This window comes from Prionailurus bengalensis, chromosome D3, assembly GCF_016509475.1.
Source record: "Prionailurus bengalensis isolate Pbe53 chromosome D3, Fcat_Pben_1.1_paternal_pri, whole genome shotgun sequence".
In the NCBI taxonomy this organism is placed as follows: Eukaryota; Metazoa; Chordata; class Mammalia; order Carnivora; family Felidae; genus Prionailurus; species Prionailurus bengalensis.
In genome coordinates, this window is record NC_057356.1 from 20090438 (window position 1) to 20102662 (window position 12225).

General features: G+C 48.2%; 2 protein-coding genes and 2 gene segments (V, D, J or C); all 4 read right to left on the minus strand.

The window, feature by feature from the left end:
- The window catches only part of LOC122470399 (immunoglobulin lambda-1 light chain-like), a 214345-nt gene extending 212566 nt beyond the window's left edge, over positions 1–1779 (minus strand). The window contains exons 1-2 of one of the 2 annotated variants that reach the window (XM_043557929.1): positions 1644–1779; positions 960–1254 (exon numbers count right to left, since the gene is read on the minus strand). In XM_043557929.1, coding sequence (XP_043413864.1) covers positions 960–1254; positions 1644–1689 — 341 coding nt within the window. In that variant the 5' untranslated portion in view covers positions 1690–1779. Of the gene's footprint in view, positions 1–956; positions 1255–1643 lie in introns of both variants that reach the window. The other variant, XM_043557926.1, reaches the window with a different exon arrangement.
- Positions 1–12225, minus strand: part of LOC122470398 (immunoglobulin lambda-1 light chain-like) — a 336020-nt gene that overhangs the window by 207931 nt on the left and 115864 nt on the right. The window lies entirely within an intron of this gene.
- LOC122470393 overlaps positions 1–12225 on the minus strand; it is a 644196-nt gene that overhangs the window by 193377 nt on the left and 438594 nt on the right.
- Positions 1–12225, minus strand: part of LOC122470388 — a 901179-nt gene that overhangs the window by 175628 nt on the left and 713326 nt on the right.

A 12225-nucleotide genomic window follows, 5' to 3' on the forward strand; every position in this document is an offset into this window, starting at 1 on the left:
CCCAGCAGAGAAAAATGTATTTTGTATCCTCTTAAAGGCTGAGCACATTTGTGGGGACTGGACATGCACATTGGGGATCTGGGGGAGAAACCCTAGCTCTGTGTGTATACAGTGGCCTCTTCAGGTCTGAGAGGATCCTGTCAAGGATGCTGGCTATCCTGGATTGGGTTCCTGGAAGCTGACATTGAGATGGAGAAATGCATGTGCAGGAGATCTGGAAGGAAGAGGGAGGTCACACTGGGCAGAAGGAGAAGTGACCCACATGGAGTGAGACATCAGATGAGGCCTCATTCCTGCAGGGAGCTCCAAAGCTGGGACCTTTCAGGACATGTGAAAGTGGGGTAGGGCCTTGGCCTCTAGGCCTCAGGAGATTATTTAACTGAACCTCCCTGAGAAGGCAGTTTTCTGAAGCAAGAGTCCTTGGCAGTGAGGAGCACCCCTGTGAGCTGTCAGAGGCTCCAGGCAGTAGTGGGTGGGTGTGTGAGCCCAAAAGACAGGGTGTGGGTGACCCCACGGTGTCTACTGCACTCAGGTGAAGGTGGCTCCACACATGACACCAGGGCTTCAGGACCTCAGGTGAGCTGGGAAATTTGGGGCTCTAATCCTTGTCAGTTGTGAGAGCAGCAGCCCACAGCCACCACATAGAAGTGCAGAGATAATGAGCCCTGTACGAAAGTCTCCCTGTGTCTTTTCTCCACCCAGGCCCTCTGTCCCCAGTTCACACCCAGGCCCCAAGAAGCAGGGAAGCCTAGTGCTGTCAGCTCTAAATGCACTCCTGACCCACCCTGTGCAGAGTCAGTCTTGGGAACTGGGTGGGAAGGTCTGAGGACCTCAGATCTGGGGACCTGAGCCAGACCTGCTCTGCTTTCTGCCCAGGCCTCCAGGGACTGGAAGAGAGTGTGACACAGACAGAAGGGGTTTGTGTCTCACTTCCCCATCTGCCTGTGTCACTGTGAGGATCATAGTTGCTGTCATATGACTGACAGTAATAGTCAGCCTCGTCCTCGGCCCGGGCCCCGCTGATGGTCAGGGTGGCCGTGTTCCCCGAGTTGGTGCCTGAGAATCGGTCAGGGATCCCTGAGGGCCGTTTGCTGTCCTCATAGATAATCAGCACAGGGGCCTGGCCTGACTTCTGCTGGTACCAGTAAGCATAATTACTTCCAATGTTGTTTCCTCCACACGTGATCCTGGCCGTCTGTCCCAGGTTCACTGACACTGACGGGGGCTGAGTGAGCACATAGGAGGCCACGGAGCCTGCAAGAGAGAAGGTGAGAGGTGGGTTTCCAGCCTGGGGTGTCATCCCCTGAACACTCCCACCTGCCTGGCTTAAGCTCCAGTGATTCTCTAGCCCCAGTGTCCACTCTGTTGTCATCTTAGTCCCTGGGGCCCATGGGCCCGCCTGGTGGATGGAGCCTTTGAACAAATGAGAACCACCCCTCTCCTTTCCCTGGGCAGGTGCAGCCCTTCAGGGCTCACACAGATCAGTGAGCACGGTGGGGGGCTATCACCCCACCAGCCCCCCATCCCACAGCAGGGTCTTGAGCATCCTGTCCCCACTGAGACTCCCCTGCTGAGCTCAGAGTCAGGACCAGGCTTGTCCCGGAACCCTGGACCTGGGGTGGGTGTGAGCCTGGGCACAGCACCTGTGCAGTGAGCGAGGAGGCCGAGGAGGAGAGGGGTCCAGGCCATGGTGGAGGTGCCTCGATTCTGTTCCCTGAGGTCCTGAGGCTGGGCAGGGTTCCTCCCAGGCCTGACTTATCCCCTTGCTGGAGACACCTGCTGTTCATGCAAATCAGCCAGGGCTAGGGGCTGCTGCTGAGGAGCCTTGAGGCTTCAGAAATGGGCTCAGCCCCAAGGGACACAGAGATGGGGGGGGGCAGCCCTTCAGATCCACTTTCAGCCTAGGGGATTCTGCTTCACCCTCTGATCCCATAATTGGGGTCCACAACTGCATCCCTCTCCTTGTCCAGGCTCCTGGTTGGGTGTGGCCATAGCAGAGCTCAGAGTTGGAGTCTGTCTGAATTTTCTGAACTTATTACAGAATGTTTACTCTTTAGATGACTGGAGGAACTTAGGTCAGGGAAGTGTCCTACCCCAGGTCTGTGTTGGGGAACTTCAGTCCTGACCAAAATTTCTCTCTTGTCTAGTGCACGTGGAGTTTTGGGGGAACCATTGAGGTGTTGTAGGATTGTGTCCTGATGGAGAACTTCTGGGACAGGTTATCCATGCTATGCCTCAGTATCCCTATGGTGTACTCAGTGTCAGGGACAGACCCAGCTTGAGGAAGTTTTGATCGAGTTTACCAGGTATGGTTTTCTTATTTATTGAGAGAGAGAAAGAGGGAGAGAGAGCACACATCAGCAGGGGAGGTGCAGAGAGAGGGGGAGAGAGAGAGAGATAAAGGAGAGACAGAATCCCAAGCAGGCTCAACCTACAAACATGAAGCTGATGCAGGGCTTGGCCTCATGAATTGTGAGATTCTGACCTGAGCCAAAATCAAGAGTTGGATGGTCAACCGACTGAGCTATCTAGGTACCTCTGTCTGTCTTTTGTGAACCCATTACAGAATGTTTACTCTCTAGGTGACTGGGGGAACTTAGGTCAATGCAGTGTGCTACCCCAGGTCTATGTTGAGGAACTTCAGAACTTGAAGAAATTCCTCCCTTTTCAAGTGCACATGGAGTTTCAACGAGATATTGAAGTTCTGTAGGACTGTATCCTGAGGGAGAGCTCCTGGGGTAGGCCATCGATGCTGTGCCTCAGTATGCCTAGGGGACTCTCAATGCCAGAGGCAGACCCACCTTGAACAAGGTTGGACAGTGGCTGAGTTAAGCAGCTGTGGGCCGGGCTGGAGAGGCAGGAATTACTGGATCTGTGCTAGAGACAGGAGCACATTGTACAGGAGACAAATCTGAGAGACACCGAACCAGTATTTTACACCAGAGTCAAAGGTGATGCCATAGACAACCTACACTTTTCAGTCAAGTCTCATGACTAACCCTCCCTGCATATGCCCTGTTGCCCAGACCCTCCCCATGTGCAGGGGGCTTTGCCAGGTGATCTCTGCTGCCCCCTGGTGGCCGCTCCACTTGACCGCCCGAGACCCAGTGAAATCCTTTGTCCAGGTGGAGATTCAGAACCCAGTGCTCAGATCCTGATTCCCTGATCCGTGGACTGCTGACCCCAGGGAAGGAATTCCTCTTCTCTGTGGGGCCTCTGTGAGCCTCAAGACCAGGCAGGAGGAGGTCAGGTTATCCATGCAAGTAGGAAGAGGCTCATGTGAGGAGGAGGAGGAGGCAGGGCCCATCTGCGGTATCACTGCTCCTGTCTCTGGGGAGGTGGGTGGCCGTGGGAGTGGTTCTGCGGCGTGACACAAAGCTACACAGAAGCCAGGGACTGCCTCTAACTGGCACTGGCTGCTGGTGTCGCCAATAGTGTGATGACGGCTACTGCTCCAAAGACAGAGGAAAACACTCGTCCAACAAACACTAATTCAGATCCGCTTAGTCTGGGACACATTCCATCCTGGGAAATCAGTGTGAACAGGACACTGGGTCAGAATTTCCATCTTAGGACTGCTGCAGCAGAGTGGAAGTCTTGCTTTGTTGGTACCGGAGACAGTCTCCAACCTCTCCTACTTGTATCTCGTCTTCCATATTCATTTAGAAGCCACACTATTGCTATTGTCAAGTCCCTCTTGAAACGTCAAGATTGGCCCTGTGGCCAAGAATTGGCCCCTTGAATGTATCATTTGTTTGGGGATCTTTTGGGGGACTTTTACTCTTGTGAGGGAAGAAACAGAGTAGATTTATGCAGTGCTCTTTCCTTGTACTTGGGTGTGACAACAGGGAAAAGCAAAGCCTCCGTAGTAGTGATGGTGGGACAGAAAGTGAGCAGATGTGGGAGCTCACAGAATTGTTGCCTACCAGGAGAAATACAATCTGACTTCAGCCTTACTTCTGTGGGAGAAAATTAAACACCTGAGTGTTCATGCCTCTGATTGAGATGTGCTTATGTTACATTAAAAACTTCCTGACAAATTAGGATAAAAATTACCACAAAAATCAATTAATAAATAAAGTGATATGGGTAAATATACAGTGTTGCATGGTGTGCAGATAGTGAACTGAAATTGTACAAGATGAGAGGCAGGTGCTGTGTGGTGAGAGGCTGGAGGAGGCGTCTCTGGCAGAGGTGACCTTGGAGCTGCTGTCAGGATGGGAAGAAGGAACAAGAACTAAGGAGTGTGTTTGGGGTCAGTTGCTGTGGAGAAAAGTCTGGTTTGTCTGAAGATGCAGGGACAGTGAGGACCTTAGGTGTCTGTGATTCAAAATGGTTTGAGTTCCAAAGTGATATTTTTTTTACAAGTTAAAATTTTGAGGGGCAGGACTGATGTTCAGAATTCTCATTGTTGTATGTTTCTAGGAAAGGTGAATAACAAGAGGAATCCCTGTGGAATTTCCCTGAAAACTGAAAGGGAAGCAGGAGCCCTTTTGTTACTGACCATCCCTGTGTCTTATCTGTGGCTGACTGATATGTGTGTATGTTCTGCATGACATCAAATTCCTGCCACACATACTTTATATTATATATTTATACACAACATGTAAGAATATATTTGTGAATATGTATGCATATATATACTAATTGGGTCTGTGTGTGTATGTTGGTAGATTGTGTGTGTGTGTGTGTGTGTGTGTGTATGCATATTTGCCATATGTACACATATATTCTGTAGAGATTCTGATCTCTGGATTGGGTACCCAAGTTGTAGTTGATGGGATCCTTGCATTGGTATGAGGCCTGCAGTCCCATTTTATCAACAATGAGGAAGTGGATGTGGTCACTGTAATGAATAGCAGGACCAAATTAGTGTTCAGACTCATTTGGCCAAGGACATTGGTGTCAGTTAATGATGTGTTCCTATCACAAGAATAGATGCATAGCACACCATTTTTTTTTACATCTGTATAAGCAGAGAGCTTCATTTGGCAAATACTTTGGCTTGCTATTGAACATAACAGGGAATATATGCCCCTTATAAAGCACTAAATTTACATGTGACCTGAGCTGCCTACATGAATCGGGTGTTACCTGACTAACCATGCATGGATTTGGGCATTCACAGCAGCTCTCCATCATTAAACAGAAGAGGTAAATTTGAGGTTAGGCTTCACCAGATCATGAAGGCACAGGTGAGTTGCATGAGGAAGAGGCCAGATGCCCATGACCCCAATCCCAGCTGTATTGTCTTTTCTCTGTCTCGCACGTCTGTGGCCCAGTGGGGACAATCCTATGACCAGCTGATACAGAGAAAAAACCAGAGGGCTGACTTACAGAGGTTCCTGTATGGTATGCAGCCAACTTTGAGAGTTAACACTGCAGCCCTAATGTGGGACCTTCCTGCACAACATGGGTGGGGAAAATTCTCAAACGTAACATTTGAGCCGAGTAGTTGGTTCATTTGTCTGGACAGAGAGAAGGTCAGAGGTGGCTTTATACTCACCTATAGGCTCTCACTCAATATTTGGCTGGATGTTCAGAGACTTGAAAGAAACACAGTAAGAAAACTGGTGAAAGATGTTTGAGGAAGAAATATGTGAGGTGAACACTCCCAGTGAACACAAAGGTGGATGCTAATAGTGTCTCATGAAAATGCCTACCATAGTGTGTCCTCAAAATGAATCAATGTGAATAATCAGTTGGCTAATGTGACACGTATGGGGAAAATGGTCACCTTTCTTCTCCATCTACTCCTGAACTTGTTCAGTGGACTCCATAGCAAAGTGCCCATGTTGGAAGTTGGGTGGTTATTCATGTGGATTTCACTCATTAAAGCTGAACTGGCTATGGCCACTTCTCAGGACCAGTATGCAAACAGCAGAGACCAACCCTGAGTTCCCAGTGTGAGACCATTTCCTTGGAAATCAGCCTAGAGCCTGCTGGCAGATTCATTACAGTAGACTTATTATTCCATCATGGAAGGGATAGTTCTTTTATTGGAATAGACCTCTCCTCTAGATAGGGACTTCCTTTCTTTGACTGCAATGCTTCTACCGAAAATATTACCCTTGGACTTGAAGAATGCTTCCCCCACTTTTCTAGTATTTTACTGTGACTTCTGTCCAAAGCTCTCATTTTATATCAAAAGAAGGGCTGCAACGTGCCCATGCCCATGGAATTCATTGGCTCAACCATCTTCCCCAACATTCTGAGACAGCTGGCTTGATGAATAGACTAATGGCCTCTTGAAGACTCACTCACTGTGCCAACCACATGGCAGTACCTTGTTTGGCTTGGGTAACGTTGTCCGGAAGGTGATATTTGTACTAAATCTGTATCCAATATGCGGTGCTGTTTCTCCCATAGCTAACATTCATGGGTCCAGGATTTAAGAATTGGAATTGGGAATGTCTCCACTCACACATATTCTTGGTGACCTGCTACAAAATTATAACTCCCTGTCACCACGACCCTACACTCTGCTGCGCTAGAGGTATTAGTTTTAATGGATAAATGTTTCTACCCAGAGACACTGCAATGATTCTATTCAACTGAAAGCTGAGACTTCCACTTGTCACTTTGAGCTTCTTATGCCACCATGGATGTCTCTCTGTCTGCCCTTTCAGCAGGTCTTCCATCCACAACAAATACCATAGCCTAGAACATGACAGCCTCATCCTGCCTCCTGTGTATGGCACTCCTGGTCCACAGGGTGCAGAGCCAGCCTGGAGGGCTCGTTTGGGAGTGAGGTCTGGGAATTACAGATCTGGGCGGCTGGGCCAGAACTGTTCATGCTTTGTCCAAAGTCCTCCTGGGGCTGAAGGAGAGTGTGACACAGAGGGGGAAGGGATTTGTGTCTCATTTCCCTGTCTGACTCTGTCACTGTGAGCATTAATACCAGTGTCTCACACCTGACAGTGGGAGTCAGCCTCGTCCTTGGTTCTGATCATGCTGGCGTTTAGGGTTGCCACATCTTTGAAGTTTGAGCCCAAGAACCAGTCAGGAATCCCTGAAGGAGGCTTGCTATTGTCATATATGACAAGCACAGGAGTCTGTCCTAGCTTCTGCTGGTGTCACTGCACACCAAAAGTTTCTGTGTTGTCTCCCTGAGAGGTGGTCATGGCCATCTGACCCCAGGGCCTCTGACAATAAGGGCGACTGAGTCAGCCCACTGGAGGCCTTTCAGGAGCCTGGCCATGAGGCTGGGCTGGGCCCTTGGAGAGACACAAATGAAACCTGATTCAAGGAGAGGTGGCCCTGTGGCCTCCTGGATGACCCCTCTTGCTTCATGTCTACTCTGCCTTCCCTAGATGCACTCTGGTCCCACCTTTGTCATGTCATTAGAATGAGAAACTCTCTTTCTGATGTTTTTTCATCATGTTGCATGTGGGAGTTACTTGTTATATAAACACCTGCTGTTGGAGATTCATCATGACTTCTAGTGAATTTACATGTGGTTATTTCATCTCTGACATCCCCATCCCACAACAGACCAGCAACTGGCATGTCAACACTTTGATTCCTGTTTGTTTTTTTTTTCACCCATGTTTCCTGTAAACACGTGGAAGGTGTCAGACACCATCTCTGACTGAAGAAACCTCTTCAAGCACTGTGTCTCTGTGAGGGTCACCAGAGTCATGTCTTTGGTCACATTGTGAGCTATGGAGACGAGATGGTCTGTGGTCACTGCAGGGAGCTGGATCCTGTCCCGGAACACTGACATCCCAGGGGCCAGAGCTGTGGTCTGAGGCTGGCAGAATCCACTTCACACTGGAGACAGTCTCACAAGGTGGCTCCAGACCCTCCCTTGAGTGACTGGAGGCTCTGATCGGCCCACCTCCTGCCCCTGAGACACTCCTGAGCAAGGATGCTGATGCTTCAGCCCTCGACCCGAGTCCACCTGTAGGTGGGGAAGGAGAGGCAGAGGGTGAGTGGTCAGGATAGCTCCGGATGTGCCCATCACAGAAGGGTCAGCTCCTGGGACTTCTGCTGGACAGTGAAGTGACTGGAATTTCCCAGTTGAGGTAATCACTGTGTCAGAAATCCTGTCGGTGTCCTGGATGACACTGTGTGTCTGACCCTCAGAACATGGTCCCTGAAGCCTGAGAAGATAGGTTGGATCATCCCCACTTTCTTCTGATGACTGAACCCTGGACAGACACCCCCCAGGCCTGGTGCCCTGTGAGGCTCCACCTGGGCAGCCCCAGCCTCTGTCCTGCTTCTCCTGCTGCAGCTCTGCTGCCCCCTGCTGGTGGAGGACGACTCAGACCGGGAGCTTCCCTCCTGCAGGTCAGGTCACCCCAAAGCACCTGTCACCTGAGAAAGGGTGTGGACCAGGGAGCCCAGCCTCCCCCAGGCAGCTGCCCCCCTGCTCTCCCCAGCCCAGCACACACAGGTCACATACACGGTGCAGGAGGCAGGACAGGTGTGGTTCCTGTACGTGTCCAAGGGTGAAGTGCCCTAGCCTGGCCCTTTGTCTTGTTACAACAGGGTTAGTGCAGAGTAAATTTTAGTGCGTTTGGAAAGGGCCGCAGTCCAGGAAACCTTTGTGACATACTATTACTACCCATTTCTCTCCATTTAGGAATCAAGTCTGATGTGTTCTGTATCCCAATGAGTGCAGTTGGGTCACGGTGGAACAGGTGATGCTTCTAGCACTAAAGTTCACGTGTGCACCTAAGTCTTCATTAGGATTATTACTATCATCTCTCCTACTGCCATTGTTATTACAGCCCTTATCACTTGTAGTTTGGGGCAGGAGGTTTTCTACACTAGCCTAGTTGGTGACCCGAATGACATAGGGAATTGGGAATTTGGAGCTGGATATGCAATTTCACATCATAAATGTCACAGTTTTGCTGAGACCTTTTCCTTGGATTTCTGCAGAGGATGGACAAATCTGTCAGAATACCAGACCAGCACCCATTGACTGAGACCCTGCAGTCTCTCTTTCAATAATTAGACTCTGTCAATATTTTTTCTCATTCAATTTGAAAGCAATGTGATTCTGACGTCAATATAATCTTCCCCATTACATGGAACGTGAAGTTAAGGTCCAGAGAGACTAGTTTCCCAGAATACAGAGGAAAACAGTGTGAGCCAGGAGTGCAGCCCAGGTGTACTGGATTCAGACTCTGGGCCCTTTGGAGCAGAGTTGTCCAGGGCATGAAGGAGGGAGGGTGAGGCCAAGCTGGGTAGTGGGGCTTCTGTCGCTGGACCCACTGCAACCCCATCCTATTCTGGCCTATAAAGGAGCCTCCTCAGCCTGCACATAGGGACAGTCAGCAGGATTGTGTCTCAGGTTAGACTTGGAGAATCTGTGGAGCCGGTGGAGGCTGTTGGCTGTGCAGGGACCTGGTCTAGGTCCGTATTATTGTTTGGTTTTCTCTGTCCTCCAGGCTTGGGAAAGTGACAAAGGTCTCATGGCCACTCTAAAATGAGGCACCTGAGTCTTGCAGGGGACACAAGGCCTTCAGGTTGAGGAGACCATGGGGCTCTTTCCCTGGGGCCCACCCCCTGCAGTACCCTCTAAACTGACCTCAAGTTCAGGGTCATGCTCAGGGCCCTGTGGGGACTGAACCTGTGTGTAGGGCCTGGAGGGAGCATCTGGGCAGAGAGTGAGGAGGGAGAGCAGGAAGTTCCAGGCCATGGTGTGGACCCCAGACTTCTATCTCCTGAGCCCACTCTGAGACTTGCCACTCAATGTCTCCCTCATGTCCTCACTGGTCCCCATGAAAATGCTCCTTCTCAGGCTGGTGGAGAGAATCTCCGTGCTCCTGGGTGGGCTTCATGGATCTGGTTCACGTGGAGCTGTGCTCACCTCTTGGATCTCTTAGGGGAGCTCATGTCACTCTGTGTTTGAATATCAAAAACTGCAGCACAGTGAGGGGGACGTGAGGGCATTTCTGTATCTTTTCTCACGGAATGTGCACTGTGGTCATTTGTTTCCATTGTTGTGTTCTTTAAAACACACATTACAGGGGCGCCTGAGTGGCTCAGTCGGTTAGGCATCCGACTTCGGCTCAGGTCATGATCTCACGGTCCGTGAGTTCGAGCCCCGCGTCGGGCTCTGTGCTGCCAGCTCAGAGCCTGGAGCCTGTTTCGGATTCTGTGTCTCCCTCTCTCTCTGACCCTCCCCCGTTCATGCTGTCTCTCCCTGTCTCAAAAATAAATAAATGTTAAAAAAAAAGAATTAAAAAAAAAACAAAAAAACAAAAACACACATTACATGAAATATTCCACCATAACCATTTGTAAGAGTTCGATTCATCTTCCTTGATTCTCTGTCTGTTCTGTGAATTTATTATATCTCAACTGGTGGAAAAGAATCAGGTGGGAATATCGTCCTGAACTTGTACTTAGCGTCATTTTATTTACTGTAGGTTTCTTATCTGTGTGATGTTGTTAAAGTCAATTTGACAAAATCATCTTTCAGTTGTCGTGCTTGGACCATTTCCTGGCTCTGGGTAGCAACCTGCTACCCAGTTATATTGCATCCTGCTGTTTGTTTTCTCTATGCTCCATGTTTACTCTGTTCTCTTTTTACATTTATCTCTTGTTCTTGAATAATGGAACATTTTTTATGGTCCATTTCATTTCTCTTTTTAGGCTTATTATCTGTGGCCCCTGACTGTCTGCATTCAGGCGATACTAAACCTCGTGACAGAGAGGATCACATCCTTAGAGCACACTTCCAGCTCGCTCTCCTCAGCCCTGCGGTATGAGTGTCATCACCTCACTGTTAGCTACAGTGTAAATTCCAACATCTGCAGTTATTAGATTTGCTTTAGATGGTGATTTCTTTTTCAAAGAGAGGTAAATAATAAAAATATTCTTAATGTTTACCTCTGTAGCTATCATTTCTGACTCTTACATTCATTTTGTAGATTCAGATTCTCTCTGGAATCCATTTCTCCTATGGGAGGGAAGTCCAGTATTATTTCTTGTATTGAGGGTCTGCTGATGATCAATTCTGTCACTTTGGTACATCTGAAAGAATTTATAATATCCTTCATCAGGGAAGGATAATTTCCCTGGATAAAGAATTAAGGTTTTTCTTTTTCGTTTCTTTAAAGATGTTAATCCACCGCCCTCTCTCGTGCATCTCTGCTATTGAGAAATCTGTTGGAATCCTTATCCGTATTCCCCTGAACCAAGTAACTTTCCCCTCTGCCCTCTTTTAAAACTCTTTTTCTCTGCCTTAAACAATTGGATATGGATGGGTGTTGTGTGTAGTCTTTACCCCCATTGCTTTACCCTCATTGTGCTTGGGTTTCTCAAGAATTTGGAATCCATAGGTTTTGAATTTTCATGACATTTAGAACCTTTGTGGTCACTAATTCATCAATATTCTTTTCCACCTCCCCTCCTTCACTCCCTGGGGACACAATCACATGTGTATCTGTTGCTGAACTTTCCCACACTCAGTGGTGCTCTAATCACTTTAAAGTCATTTTGTGCCTTTCTTTTGCAGTGTCCATGCTGCGTTCATGTTCAATCACGTGTCTGCACGTCGTGTCTGCTGCTAATCTCAGTTCTTGTGTTTGTAATCTGAGACCTTGTGGGTTTCATCTCTAGTAGTTTGATTTGGATTCTTTAATTTTCTTCTCTGTCTCCTCTTAGCATTTCTGTCATTCAGACTAGATTTGGGTTAAAGTCTGCAACATCGTCCTGACTTAAACCCACAGCTTCTGTCCTTCCTGCAGCTTCCAGACCTACCACCCCATGGCTGTGTGAGACATTTCTCAACGTCATTGTCACTCTCTCCCACTGTCTCTGTCTCTGCATCACAGATAAATATGCACAGACCCATACATGACACACATGTTCTATTGGATCTGTATTCTCTGGACTGTGCTATGTAACGCGCCTCATTAGTTATAACCCTTTATTGTTAACATAGTATTATTGTAATGGTTTATTTTGGGTATACAGTCCTCAGCTCCTAACTATAAAAGTGTGTCCCAGACCATGGAATCATTCACACTGTAGGATAAGGATGTCATAACACGGTCTCATCTTCCTTACAATTTCATGTGTGGTTTTTTTTTTTTTTGTACATCCGTCATATATCACATACACTACTATAGTTTTTCTTTAAACACTTGACTATCTTTTATAAATATGAACCACTAAACTTATTTTTGTATTTACCCATGGAGTTATGATACCTGATGCTTTTTCTATCTTTGTGTGTATTCCCCTTTCCCTCTGTCACCCTTT